Genomic DNA, 15,342 nt, shown 5'->3' with positions numbered 1-15,342 from the left:
ATGTGCTCTCAGAAACTATATGGGGTTGGAAATATTTAGGGATCTTCTTACTAAGCTATTTAATGCATGAAACTTTCCATTGGTGGAATGCTGGAGAAGCATTTTGTGGACAGAAGGGGAAAAAAAAAAGAGGCTATTTTAAACGTTGCTGAGAGAGTTTGGGCAAAATCCATCTGGCAAACAGACTATTTCTTCCGTTCAAAAACTCATCAAGCACTCTAAACGTGTAACCTGTAGGCAAGTTTAATTAAAGCTTGAGAAATCTCAAAATAACCTGACATTTAAATATGTTATTTCCATTCTGCTCTCATTGTCTGACACACACAGAGACATTCTTAGGCCCAAATTAAGCTCCCCAGTGCCATCTAGCCCAGCCTAACTACTGGATTACCCTATGCACAAGGCAACAGGAATGTAAATGAAATGAGCTCATTCTATCATTGTCCTTCAAGTACCAACATTTATTTCATAGAAAGACAGGTAAGAAGATAGATAGGAAGTTGGATGGATGGATAGATAGGTAGATAGACAAGACAGATAGATAGGCAGACAGATAGGGTAAAATTCATTTCTCTTCCTTAGAAAAAGAAGGTGAAAGCAGAGCTTGTCTTTGGGAGAACCTCAGGAAAGGACTAAAGAATAAGTTTTGGGGAGGTGCCTGGGTGGCTCAGTCAGTTAAGCATCTGATTTTGGCTCAGGTCATGATCTCAGGGTTATGAGATCAAGCCCTGTGTCGGCTCCATGTTGGGTGTGGAACCTGCTCAAGATTCTGTGTCCCCTCCCCCACCCTGTCTCTCTTGCTTTAAAAAAAAAGAAAGAAAGAAGAAGAAAAAAGAATAAGTGTTCTTGCCATGGAACAAGAAACTTAAAATGTGAAATCACCGAACAAAATAAGTAGTCAACATTTATGGATTCCAAGTATCTACTTTCTGTCTTGAGGGAGTAATTCCATTTTTAAGTGACCTGGATAGTCCTGGACCTAAGTTTAGTGAGAAGTGCAGATAAGAGGCTGTTTGATGCCTCAGTGGCGTAATAACATTAGGGGTTTTTTTCCTCTTTTTTTTTTTTTCTGCCTTCTTTAGTTTCAGCTGAGCATTTCATATGATTTGACATTCTCTCCTCTCTTGGCATATCAATTATACTTCTTTTCAAGACATTCTAGTAGTAGCATTAGAGTCTGTGACATACATTTTAAACTAATCTAAGTCTACTTCACAGAATGCTACCTGCAGAGCAGAAGCCTTACACAGTATTCCTAATTCTTCCCTAGTAGCCCTTAAGACATTGACATCATTCATTTCATTTATCCCTATGCTATAATCACCCAATGCATTGCTACTTTATTATCTAAAGTTATCTTTTAGATCAATTAAGAATAAGAAAAACAAAGATTTTAGTTTTATTTTACCTCTATTCCTTCTCCATGTCCTTCCACTTTTTTAGGTAGAATTTCTAAGTTACATTATTTTCTTTCTTCCTGCAGAATTTCTTTCAACATTTTTTGCAGAGTAGATGAACAAATGTTGAATTCCCTCTGCTTTTGTTTTTCTAAGAAAATCTTTGTCCTTTTTCACTTTGGAAGGATTAATTTCACTGTACATAAAATTCTAGGTTGCTTTCTAATTTTTTTTTACTATTTTTAATTTTTATTGAGATATATCATTGGCAAATAATATTGTGTAAGTTTTAGGTGTACAGCATATTGGTGTTAGAAACTCATATATAAAAAAAAGAAATTCATATGTATTGTAATATGATTCCCACTATTGCATTAGCTAACCGCTATCATGTCTTCTTTGTGGTGAAAGCGATTATGATCTAATCTGTTAGGAGCTTCCACATATATTTCACTCCCCTCTCTTCTTACTTGCATGGCTTCTCATGAAAAGTCTGCTGATTATTATCCTTGTTCCTCTTATAGGTGTTTTGTTCCAGTCTCAACCTATCAATGACCAGTGTTGTGATTGGACAGGCCCTTGTGGGTTTTTTATTAAGGTTGTAAAATGCCTTCAGCAACAACCATCAGGAAACCTTGAAAAAATACAGGTTAATTACTTAGAAGACCTGGAAAATTACACAGCCACCTGGAGCTACACAGTGGGATCACAAAGAAAGAAAGAGTGTACAGGCCTGGGATTGTGCTTTTATTGGGGTTGAGAATGGGGGCCCAGGATTTTGTGGTCTCACTCTTCATTGGTGAATTTAAAACATAAGAGCGGGAATTTAAAGTATGTGAAGTGAAAAAAAGTGGCGCAATGGTCACTTATCAACCAAGTCTCTAAAATAAAAAGAGCTTCAGTGGGGGAACGCAGCTTAGTTCTTTAATTGGGTGGCTGACAATATGTTTAAAATAGGCATATTTAAAGTGGAAGCGTCTTTGAAATGGCAATCAAGTTTAGTTCAGGCACCCGGATTTCAAAAAAAGTGATGAAACATAAGTGTCAGAGTTTATACTACAATAGGTAAGATGTTTCCCCCTCTGGCTCTTTTTAAGATTTTCTCTTTATCTTTGGCCTATTACAGTTTGAATATAATATGCCAGGAACTGTGAGGTGGGGAGGGGTGAGTATTTATTGTGCTTGGTAGTCTCAAAGCTTCCTGGATCTGTGGTTTTATGTCTGTCATTAATTTTAGGACCTTCTTGGCCATGATGATTTCAAGTATTTTTTCTAGTATTAGAGAATTGTATGCTTTATGTATATTTTATGTATATGTACACACAAAATATACATATCTATTTATGCTTTTTGAAATTGTCCTGAAGTTTTTTATGTTTGGGAGCAAGTTTTGGGGTTTATTCATTCTTTTTCTCATTGTATTTTAGGCATATTTGCCTAATTTTCTAATGACCTATCTTCAAGCTCATCTATTTTCTTGGCCATGTACAGTCCACTGATGAGCCCAGCAAAGTCATTCTTCATTTTTGTTACAGTATTTCTGATTTCTAATCTTTCCTTTTGATTTTTGCCTTAGAATTTCTCTCTCCCTGCTTACATTTCCCATCTGGATATTCTTATATGATCCCTTAACATATTAATCAAAGTCATTTTAAATTCTCTGTCTGATAAATAAATAAATAAATAAATAAATAAATAAATAAATAAATAAATTCTCTGTCTGAGAATTCCAGTATCTGTGTCATATCTCAGTCTGGTTCTAATGCTTTCTTTGTCTTGTTAGGCTGTGTTTATCTTGTTATTTTTTTAAGTGTGCTTTTTAATTTTTTGTTGGAAGCTATATATAATGTAATCCATAATAAGAACTGAGGTAGATAGGTCTTTAGCATGAGGTTTTATGTTAATCTGACTAGGAGTTGGACTGTGTTTAATGTTAGATGCAGCCCTAGGTGCCAGAAGTTCCAAATTTCTCTAAAATGTCCTTGTTTCTATCTCCCTTTTGACTTTAGCCTTCCCTAAGTATACTTCCTCAGAGAAAGTCTGCACCCTGCTGCTGTAATCCACTGTTATTATACAAAAACCCCATTGGAACAGTGATAAGATATGGGGGAGATCTATAATCTTATATTTAAATTGCAGTCTTTTAGTGGATCTGTGTCCTGGGATGTGACCTTTGCCAGTGTTTCTTAGTTTTTCATTCTCCTTAGGTAAGACAGGAAGACTAGAGAGCCCTGGGATGGGAGAAACACTTCAGGTGGCATACAGTTCTGATAGTTTTTTTTTTTTCCCTAGATAGCAGCCCTTTGTTATGGAGAATAAATAAGTTCCAGGTGTATTTTATAATGATTAATCATCACCTTCTGCTGCCAGAACCATAAGGAGATCTTTCTTGGCTGTTAACCATGAGAATATGGTGGGATTCCTCAAGGATAAACCCATACAGATATCGGTTTCCCCATAATTGTGACCCTCAAGAGTTTCTTGATAATCCACTCTCAACCTAACAGTTTGTTAAAATTACCATTTAAATGTTTGTACCAGTTATAGCTCCAAGGCTTCTGTTCCAGTTAAGTAGGTCTGGCTGTGGTTTTCTGGATTCACCTATCTCTCCACATTTAGGTAGGAATTTACCTGCAACCCCAGTTCTCTGATAAATACAAGAAAAGTTATTGGTTTCCAGTTTGTTCAGCTTTTTTTGGTAGTAAGAACATAGGTGATAACTTATGAGCTCTTAATGTGTGACAGCTAAAACCCTGTTAGTTGCTTATCAATTAACAGCCAGTCAGAATGTTCTCTTTTTTGCAACAGTCAGAGAAGCACATATTGTCTAATACAAATCTTCAGGCCTAGGACCCATGCAACTTCTCACACTTCCCCCTAAAGGCAGGGCTGTGAAAGTATGAACATTCATTCTTATTGCCAAGTTGCTTTCTGTGTCCTTTTTACCTCTAGAGATTGTGTTTTTATTAATGTGAGGCTTTTCTATTCTCCTCTCTCTTTCTCTCTCTCTCTCTCTCTCTCTCACACACACACACACACACACATACACACACAAAGGAAAAGAACACAACTATTTTTTCCTAACTGGTGGACTCCAAGGAATTAAATCTATTGTATTATCTTTGCAATGCAGAGTCTGTAGTATTTAAAAACAAAACAAAACAAAACAAAAACAAAAACAAAAACAAAAAAACATTTAAATTTGTCTTTTCTTATCTTGGTTTTAAATACCAACCCTTAAAAAATAAATAAATAAATAAATACCAACCCTTATTTTCTAGATTATTGGTGAATGATATAATTTTTAACCATTTCTAAAATTCATTCGTGTGTTCATTTCTTCACTAACTACTTGTTGGTCACTTCCCAAATACAAAATGGCCAGCTATGTCTCTAAAAAATGTAAAAAATAAAAAAATAATAAAAATAAAAAGATAAATAAAAAATGTAAAACCCAGGATTCACTGACTTTTCAAGTGGGACATTGTATGTGAATGACTATACTACAGAGCAGTTTGCGATATTGAGAAACAAGATGATTTGAGAGTTAAGTAGAAGAGATTGGATTCACCAGATGTAACCAAGGCATCATTAAGATTTGATGTCAGAGTTGTATCAGGCAGGACCCAAGCAGAAAACAGAAGGTATACTCAAACAAGGTAATTCCTTTTAATTAAGGCATTGTTGACAGACACCAATAGAAGGAAACTGGAAGAAAAATCTAAGTGATCCAGCAAGGATTGGTGATGCATCCTGAAGCTAGCAATGGCAAGGGAGTCTTTCTACAGCTAGGCCTGAAGGGAACAAGAGAAGGGCACACTCCCAGAACCAAGAAAGGGGTGAGCATATTACTAGAACTCCACTGTGGAATCCTACTTCTAGAAGACCACATATCAGGGCTGTAGATTTTGGTAGAGAACTGTAACTACTGCTTACCTAAGGTCTAGCAAGGAATGAGCAAGGGAATAAGTGCTCCAACACCACACTCCTCCTGTTTCCAACTTCTTACTGATAGTTCTCATTGGCTGCACTCAAATGGAAGTCAGAGGACAAGCCTACAGAGGTCGGTTTTCTGGGAGCAAATAGGAATGGGAAAATGAAAAGTGAATCTGAAGGAGCAAATAGAGGATACCCAGTCCAAAGAGACTTTTCACTTTTGGAATCTGGGATGAAGAATCCCATAGGGCACTGATGGCTACAAGTCCTTCATTTGAGGTGGGAGTTAAGGCAAAACCTGTTGAAAACTGTTGCCACTTCCATCGCCACCACCTCTAACTTCCTCCAACGTCCTCCACACAGTCACCTGAACTCTCGTCTTTGCCTCTCTCCAAAGTAGTATAAGTGGTTAAAATATTTTATGTCTATTTTTTCTTTTTAATCTCGCTGGAAGAAAAGTGAAACTGGTGGTAAAGATTCACTGTTCTCCTCTTACAGCCTTCTAGCAGGGAGAGGAGGAAATCGCCGAACTGCCAATGTGATAGCCCATGGGTTTGCCAATCTTTTAACTCTGGACAAAAAGACCCTCCAAGAAATTCTAGTGCATTATCCAGATTCTGAAAAGCTCCTCATGAAAAAAGCCAGGTATGACCTTTAAAACCCCATTAGAGTTGGTTTTACTTTGTGAAAATCTAAGCGGAGGACTGTATTGTGATGACAGGGATCAACTTTCTTCATGAGATGCCTTTAACAAACAAATGTTTATGCAGCTATCCATTGAAAACTTCACAGATTAGGAGAAACATTGGTGTCTCTGGTAATTTCTCCAGAATTTTTACAGTACTAAAGTAGCCTTTCTCTTCTATCCACAGTGTGCTTCTAAAGAAGAAGGCTCCAGCCACAGAGACAACCCCTCCAAGAAAAGGACTTGCCTTTCTCTTCCCACCAAAACAAGAGACACCCAAAATTTTTAAAGCTCTCCTGGGAGGTACAGGAAAAGCAGGACTTACAAGACTACTCAAACTGAAGAGAGAACAAACCATTCAGGTAATAAGGCAGAGTGAATGGAGGGCTGTCACAGACCATTGGACTAAGCAAACCCAGACAAACTCTTACTTTAATTCCATTTCAGACACTGGGATAGTTTGGATGCATCTAGTGTGAATAATAATGACTGTTTTATAGCATGTATTATTATCTAAACTGTATCCTCGTGTATCATTACATTTAATCCTCACAGTTTATTATAGATACACATGTATCCATATATATACACAAATACATTCAACTCTCATTATTTGTATATTCTGTATATTTGCATATCTACCTACTCATAGAAATTTCTTTGTAACACCAAAATCAGTGCTCAACATGCTCATTGCAAAAATACGTATGTGCAGAGCAGTGATGAAAAATTTAAATTGCCCAGTGCACATGTTCCCAGCTGAAGGTGGACAAGAAGACACTCTATTTCAGTTCTCATACTATAAACAAGTGACCTTTTCATGGTCCATTTAAGTGCAATGTTTTTCTCATTTTTGTACTGCATAGAGCTGAAGTGCTGTCTAGTGTTCCTAAGTACAAAAATGCTTTGATGTGCCTTACAGAGAAAAGATATAGCTTCATGTAAGCTTCCTTCAAGCATGAGTTACAGTGCTGTTGGCTATGAGTTCAATATAATGAATTAACAATATTTGTTAAATAAATGTCTCTAAACAGAAATACTCACAAAACAAGGTTATATATTGATTTGTTGATAAGAATTTGGCCAGAAGCTCATAAGAACCAAATCCTGCATTATCCCTAGGAGCAATGATTCAGTATTTGCTAATTCTGTGTTTGTGGATGCTTTATAGAACAAAACTACCATGAATAATGAGATTCAATTATATATGTATAGTCCTAAAATATACACCTATAAATATGTAACACATTTTACCAATGAGCCAATAAATATTTTCACAAATATTCAATCACTTATATATCACAAATGTTAAAAGCCAAAAATAACTTCATAGATTTCATCCAAGCCCTTCTTGTTATAGATGAAGAAACTGAACTCCAGAGCAACATATTTGGATAAGATTACAAAAAGTGACAGAGCAAAAACTATTACTCAGGTATTCAGACTTCTAGGCCTACACTGAGCTGCCTCTCAATTCCTAGAAATTTCAAGATACTCAAATGTTATTGTTTTTCTCTCTTGATTTTCGTATTTCTTTGATTCTTGTAATAGACGTAGGAGAGCAAATGTTGAAAACAGAGCAGGGATTCAGATTTTCTGAATGGAGTCATGTTGTCCCTAAAACTGTAAGAAATGGGTGGCTGTGGATCTTTCAGAAAATCATTAAGCAAGTATTATAAATCAGTCACCCTCAAGAGGCTAAAACTTGCCTCTTCCTTTTCACACACAAACACTATGGTGAAAATTAGGAATACAGTATGAACCAAATGACTCATTTAACCAGCATTGAAATCATAATTTGTGTTAAAAGTTTATGGGGTAAAGAAATATAGGTCATTGTGTCAAGTAAGTTCCTCCACTTTACATGTGTACATTTTATACCTTGTACAAGCTTCTCTTAAACTAACCTGAAGCATCATCAGTACAGAGCATAGTATGTTTTTTACTATGAAATCTCTGCAGATGATACTAAGAATAATAGTTTCTAAAACTATACAGCTCAAGCCCCCGTGGGATGAATGGAGAAGACTGTATAAGGAAAGAGAGATGAGTTCCTCCCTGAGGTTCTCCTATGAGCTTATGCAGCAGGAAAATCATACATTCTGTAGTAGTTTTATGGCATTTGGTTAACACTTTTTTATTAGAAAACAAATATTTAAAATTTCATCTCCATAAAATAAATAAATACATATTTTTAAAGCAAAAGCAAAGAATCCTGAGCCCTAAGTCTAATAATTCAGAAAGCTTGAGGACAACTAGGAAGAGAATTTCTTGTCAGGGACAAAAATGCAACCCAGAATTACACTGTTAAGTCAAATGTGACAGCTCAGTCTCATTCTTCAGCACATTAGAAAGCTGTCAAATGATAGTCAAATGCGAGGCAGATGTGATTCCCACATTAATTTAATTCAGACACTCTTCTCTTGGTGGTGATCTTTAGTTATTGTATATTAATCAAAAGATTCCAATGTCCTTTATTATGATTTCAAACCAATTCTTTCTAACTGCTTCTTCCAGAAAACAAGTGAAAACTCTGAAGAAGGAGGGGGTAAAAGAAGAGAATATGAAGATAAAGAAAGAGAGCCATCAGAGAAAATACTGGACAGCTCTGAATGTAGAGCAAATTGTATTATAGCAGAGGAAATGCCCCAGTCCATTAGAAGGGCAGCTTTACCCAGAGGAACTACTCGTCAATCCCTCATCATCAGCATGGCTCCTTCTGCAGAGGCAGGGGAAGAGGTTCTGACAATTGAAGTCAAAGAAAAGGCTAAGCAATAAGTGTTTGATTATCTTTAGATGTAATCTAGCTCATTCCCAAAGAGATTGTACCCACGAATGTAGCTTAAGTTAATGAGGGGGGAAGACCTCACTGGGACCCTTGAGAAATGATAGACAAATCCTTAGCTTAGTTTCTAGGAATTATCTGAGAGGGTGATCTTACGCAGTGGTAAGATTATTTAAAAAATATCCCTATTCTCTGTTGTCATTAGCTTTATGCTATTGGTATTTCTCCTAATTTTATGTAGTAGGGTTTTTTCTTCCATTCTCTCTTGATGTTTCTTCCCTCCATCCTCCGTTTTGATTAGTTTGGTCTTGGCCCTGAAGTGATTCACTTACCTTTACAATTTTTATGTGTGTGTTGAAGTCTTGCACGACAGTTAGTCTTCGTTAAATGTCCTATGCATGTGAATATTACTTCTCACTTGTAGGGGATTATGATACTTTAATAAAATGTTGAAAGTAAAATATCATTCAATATTTCCATTCAAATAAGGGTGATGAGCCACTCAAATATCAAATCAACCCAGCAGCTGGGACTGGAGGAAAGCAGAGATAACGGAGCCTGTGGATGTGAAATCTGACCTGCAGAAAAGTCCTTGGAAGTCCAGTATTGGTCAGTGGTACCAACAAACCCACAGGAAAAAACATATTGTAGCAACATGTTGGAAAAATCATTCCCTTTGCTAAAGAAACAGACTTTAATATTTTCCCTCATACCAACTTGAAAGGCAGCAATCTACCTAACTCATCTAGCTCCACAGACTCAGAATGGAGGAATCCTATGGTCCCCATCTTCAGGTAGGCTAACATGACATTTCTGAGTCTTCCCCAAGCATTTGCTTCAAACGATGCCAGACCTGAGCTTCTTATTGTTTTCAGTTTTAGTAAAAAGTGATGAGGTTAGGAAGCCAGACTGTACACATGTCAGATTGACATATCCCTACAATTTGCAGAATCTACATGTACAGCTGTTTACAAAATCTCCAAGTTAATTAAGTGCACTTTAGGAAGTTGTCCTCATGAATCAGCTAACATTAGCATAATTACTAAAGTCTCATGCTGTGAGGAGACTAAAAAAGCTAGGCTGATGTCGGAAGTAATAATACATATAGAATTCCATTCTAATAAATGCCATTAGTGTATAACATTAAGTTCTGTATAATAAGACTATTCCCAAGTCCCAGAAGATGGTCATTGTAACAGCACTTTGCTGAGAGGGTTTTAACAAATCATATTAACCAAAAAGCCTACAACATAGATGCATTCAGCAAACCATGTATAAATCGATCACTATAATAAAATGTATTATTTAGTTGGGTCATCATTTTTTAATATAGTGTTTGAGTATCATAAAAACATGGCGAGTTTTACAAAAAGTTATTTTTGCACTTTTTTCAGGAGTTGCGGGGATGGAGAGAAATTGTTAAATGATGCTTGCTTGATTATGGGAGTTTGTGTGTAGAAAGAATGATTAGAAAATGACAGAAAGAAAATGTAGAAATAGGGCCTGAGAAAAGTTTAGTAATAGGAAAAAAAATAAAGGGAAGAGAATCCTGAATATGTGAATAATATGTTCTCCCCTTACATCCCACAAAGAGATTAAAATATAACACCTTTGCAGTTTATGTTTTTCCCCTGTTGCTTATTTTCCCTCCCGAACTGTTCCTATTTTGGAAACTATCATCTCCACTTTCCTAGTCCCTCAGACTAAAATCTAAGAGTAAGTAGTAGTCCTTCCATTGTTTATTTGATATCAACAGGTTCTTTTTCTTTTTTAAATATTTCTAATTATTCTTTCTTTTTCAGTTCCAATGCTACACCTCATATGTATTTTCTGTTCAATTCAAATAAACATTCACTTTTTACTTAAAATCTCTGCTGATCACTGATCTACCTTCTCAATTCTTTTGTCAAGAGAAAAATCAGATTTCTACAATACCACTGTCAGTCCATTCAGGTTGTTTATAACAAAGTACCACAGACTGGGTAACTTATAAACAACAGAAATTTGTTTCTCGGGATGCCTGGGTGGCTCAGCAGTTGAGCATCTGTCTTTGGCTCAGGGCGTGATCCCAGGGTCCCGAGATTGAGTCCCGCATCGGGCTTCTTGTATGGAGCCTGTTTCTCCCTCTGCCTGTGTCTCTGCCTCTCTTTCTCTGTGTCTCTCATAAGTAAGTAAGTAAGTAAGTAAGTAAGTAAATAAATAAATAAATAAATAAATAAATAAATAAATCTTAAAAAAAAAAAAAGAAATTTGTTTCTTACAGTTCTGGAGGCTAGGCAGTCCAGGATCATGGCCCAACATGGTAAAGTTAGGGCCCTCTTACTGGTTCATAGCAAGCTTCTTCTCACTGTGTCCTCACATGGCAGAAAGAGCAAGGGATGCCTCTGGAGCCTCTTTTACAAAGGCACTAATCCCATTCAAGAGGGCAGAGCACCTTCCAAAGGCCCCACCTCCTAATACTTTCATTTTGGGGGTTAACATTTCAATATGTCAGTTGGTGGGGGGGGGGAACCACATTCAAATCATAGCAACCCCTTTTGACCATGTTATTTCTCTACTCAGGGACCTGCGAGTCCCTCCTACCAATTAAATCTTTTTTATCCAAATTTAATTACCACTACCCCAAACATACCCTTCACTGCCACTGGTCTTCCTGCTTTTTCTGGATTACCTCCTACCTTTCTTCCTCTGGTATTTGTGCAGGCTGCCTGCCACAGTATGGAATGTTGTCTCTTCTCCATCACTTACCTCTTCCCTATACTTCCAGATCTCTCCCAGTTGCCTCTAAAAACAACCCATGATGGTGTAGTCTCAAAGGATTATCTTTTACACTTTCAGGGAAATACCACATAGTATAGCACTATATTGTTCTCAAATTTCTGCTTAACTATGAATTATTTCTGCATGAATTATAACAAGGCAAAGACTAGTTCTTATGCTTTATTTGTATAAAGGCAGAAAAGCCCAGTTTTATAAAGGGAGAGAGAATATTGATCAGCAAATCATGGAAGTAAAATAAATACATAATCGACATAGAAAAGATTCTTGACTTCACTTGTGCTCAAAGGAATACAAATCAGAACAAAAATGGAATCACTTTATACCCATCAAATTGGATAATATTTGAAAACAGATAATAATACCAAGTGCTGGTAAGTATATCAGTTAGAGCTACCATTCTGGTAGTACTTATAGCAAAGTTCTGGCAGCACACCTTGGAATTTGCCAGTACAACTTCAGAAAATGTATCCCAGAAAATTCTGAAGCAGTTCCATCAGAGAAAATTCAAGAAGAAATGCATTGTTTATAGTACAAAGAGACTAGAGGCAACTCTGGTGTCTACACTGGGAAATAGATGAAATGAATATGGTGTGTGGGCGTGTGGATGTGTTTTTAAGATGAAACTCTATCCAGCCATTAGAAGTAATGCATTAGACTTACACATAACAACATGGATAGCTCTTTAAGGGGGAAAAAAATGTGTGTGTGTTTTTTAAAGAAGAAAGAATGAGATCTTAAGTAATATGATGCATGTGTATTTTTATAAAGCCTATCTGATAAAAATTTTCAGGCACAAACCAGTAGCTCAACAAAGCCAAGTTTACAAACTTGCTACAAGATGGGAGACTGCTCATCAGAGGAAACATGGGCGTCTAACCAAACTCTGAGAAGGACAGGGTTATTATAGGGTGTTTGGGGAAAGTAGACATTAGGGTAGAGTTTAAATGAAGTAATGTTTCAAATTAAAGCAAAACTGTAAAAAAAAAAAAAAAAAAAAAAAAGCAAAACCGTATGTAAGGGGGTCAGCATCAGACCTGGGCCAACAAGCTGACTCAGGTCCTATTTCCTTGGAAACTACTCAGTTTAAAATAAATACAGACTGTTGTTGCCAGAAAACTCTTATCCGAAGTTATATACCTGACTGCTTTTCTGCATTGGAATTATTCCAATCCTTCAGGCAAAAGTAGAATGTTTCAGTCTTATTGATAAGATTTCAAACACCAATGTTTCTGACGGTTTTTTTTTTTTAATTTTAGAGTACGAAGTTTCTCAACACCCATGTCCTTTTGTTAACAAAAGCAGTGTTTACAGGATCTCATTTAAAACATACACAAAACACTATATATCTTTCAATAGTATATATATGTCTAAGGAACCGTGTGAAATGCATTAGAGATACTATTGAGGTGGAGAGAATGAAAGAAGCAATAGGAATATATGATGTGAGAAAAAAATAAAAACCAAAAGCATCAACAAGTAAGGGTAGTGTACAATGACCTGAGGAGCATGATTCACTCAATTCTGTGTTAAGTTTCTGTGTTGGGTCTAGTAACAAACTAGTAGTGGGAACCCCATCAACACCAGGATCTTTCGTTTAGCCTTGGTTACTCCTGAGCCACACAGGTAGCCACTGTAACACAGCCACTACTTCATCTGCTTAACTAGTACCTTTTTTTTTTTTTTTTATGATAGTCACACAGAGAGAGAGAGAGAAAGGCAGAGACACAGGCAGAGGGAGAAGCAGGCTCCATGCACCGGGAGCCCGACGTGGGATTTGATCCCGGGTCTCCAGGATCGGGCCCTGGGCCAAAGGCAGGTGCCAAACCGCTGCGCCACCCAGGGATCCCATTAACTAGTACCTTGACCTACCAATGAGACTTTTCTTCTGCATGTAAGCAGGTCTCCATTGACCATTGCAGAGACTACTTACAAGAAGAGGGGGAGACACCATAGATGCTCATGCACAGAGAAAAAGTCATGTGGGACACAGTGAGAAGAAAGCCATCTACAAGCCAAGAAGAGAGGCCTCAGGAGAAACCAAACCATCAGGCATCTTGAACTTGGACTTCCACATTCCAGAACTGTGAGAAAATACATTTCTGTTGTTAACTACCCATTCTGTGGTATTCTGTTATGGCAGCCCTACCAGGCTAATATAGTACACATGGTTTCATGAACTGTGGTGGTAAAAACTGCTTGTTTGAGAAGTAGAAAAGGCCAGTGAGGGAGCACCTGGCTGGCTCAGTTAGTAGAGCACGTGACTCTTGATATCAGGGTTGTGAGTTCGAGCCCCATGTTGGGTGTAAGGATTACTTAAAAATAAAATCTCACAGGCACCTTGGTTAAGCTTGATGTCTTGATGTCAGGTCATCATGATCTCCAAAGTTGTGAGATCGAGACCTGTATCACACTGGGCATGGAGCCTGTTTCAGATTCTCTCTCTTCCTCTCCCTCTTCCCCTCCCCCCAGCACACATGCTCTATCTCTTTCTCTCTAAAAAATAATAATAATACAATTAAAAATAAAATTTAAAAAAGGGGGACAGTGAAACAGATGAAGAGTACATTGTGGGGATTCAGAAGCCAGTGATAAGGTCAGTGGAGGTGTAAAATAATCGGTACATAAGGGGACAATGAAGAAAAATATTGAGTTCCAGTGTTCAATTTTATCAGCTAATTTTTTAGGTTCATCACAAACAAGGAGTTCCTAGCATCTTAACTATGGAGAAGAACAGTAGTTGAAATCTGGATTTGTAACCACCATAGATGTTGGCCACACTTATCTTGACAAGTCTTAATAATTTCATTTTTCTTCATAAAACTCCCAGGGTATTATTATCTTTTAGTTCCTAACAGATACCAGGCCCAGAAACCACTTTTGATAATATAAATACCATACTTGGTTTAAATATGTGAAATATGTGAGGGGGAAGGTAGGCATATGGTAAAACATAGATGGGGAGACATTTTTTCCTATGAATTTCAAATTTTTAAGGTGTTTTCCTTTTCCATAATAGTAAAACGAACAGTGCATGTTCAATAAAAAGTAGCTGAGTGAATGAAATCTCCAAATTAAATGTGACACTCCCTCCGTCCAGTACTAGAACAAGATCCAGCCTCCTTGAGTTTACCTTTATCACTCTGCCAGGCCTCAGTGTTACTGCTAAGATTTTTGCTTAAATAATTTGGCTTTATAATGCATAAACCTCTTCAGTTCTTTTTTTAAATTAGTTTTTAAAATTTTAATTCCAGCATTGTTAACATACAGTGTTATATTATTTTCAGTTGTACAATATAGTGATTCAACACTTCCATATATTACTCAGTGCTCATCACAACAGGTAATTATTAATTTCCATCACCTACTTCATTCATCTTCCTCCCACCTCCCTTCTGGTAACAAGTTTGTTCTCTATAGTTAAGAATCTGTTTTTTAGGGGGTGCCCCAGGTGGCTCAATTGGTTAAGCATTTGACTTCAGTTTAGGTCATGATCTCAGGCTTCTTGAATTGAGCCCCCCTGAGTCAGGTTTCCCACTCATTGGGGCATCTGTTTGTCCGTTTCTGCCCCTTCCCCCACCACGTATTCTCTCTCTCTCTCTCTTTTTCTATCAAACAAATAAATAAAATCTTAAAAAAAAAATACAAGAATCTGGTTTTTTGGTTTGTCTCTCTTTTTTTCCTTTACTAATTTGTGTTGTTTCTTAAATTCCACATGAGTAAAATCATATGGTATTTGTCTTTTCCTCATATATTTTGCT

At 36.9% G+C, this 15,342-nt stretch overlaps 1 protein-coding gene across 11 annotated transcripts in view; it reads left to right on the top strand.

Annotated features, from left to right (window-relative positions):
• The window catches only part of CNGB3 (cyclic nucleotide gated channel subunit beta 3), a 247,129-nt gene extending 233,432 nt beyond the window's left edge, over positions 1-13,697 (top strand). For 8 of the 11 annotated variants that reach the window (XM_025433546.3, XM_025433544.3, XM_049103874.1 and 5 more), the window contains 4 exons: positions 5,832-5,978; positions 6,206-6,380; positions 7,379-7,453; positions 8,536-9,657. In XM_025433546.3, coding sequence (XP_025289331.1) covers positions 5,832-5,978; positions 6,206-6,380; positions 7,379-7,453; positions 8,536-8,796 — 658 coding nt within the window. In that variant the 3' untranslated portion in view covers positions 8,797-9,657. Of the gene's footprint in view, positions 1-5,831; positions 5,979-6,205; positions 6,381-7,378; positions 7,454-8,535; positions 9,658-10,197; positions 13,247-13,276 lie in introns of those variants that run through there. The other 3 variants (XR_003130386.3, XR_004810395.2, XM_025433545.3) reach the window with 3 other exon arrangements.
• The last annotated feature ends 1,645 nt before the right edge of the window (positions 13,698-15,342 follow it).

Source organism: Canis lupus, chromosome 29 (assembly GCF_003254725.2).
Source record: "Canis lupus dingo isolate Sandy chromosome 29, ASM325472v2, whole genome shotgun sequence".
In the NCBI taxonomy this organism is placed as follows: domain Eukaryota; kingdom Metazoa; phylum Chordata; class Mammalia; order Carnivora; family Canidae; genus Canis; species Canis lupus.
The sequence above is the reverse complement of the archived record's forward strand: the minus strand, read 5'-3'. Positions and strand labels throughout refer to the sequence as shown.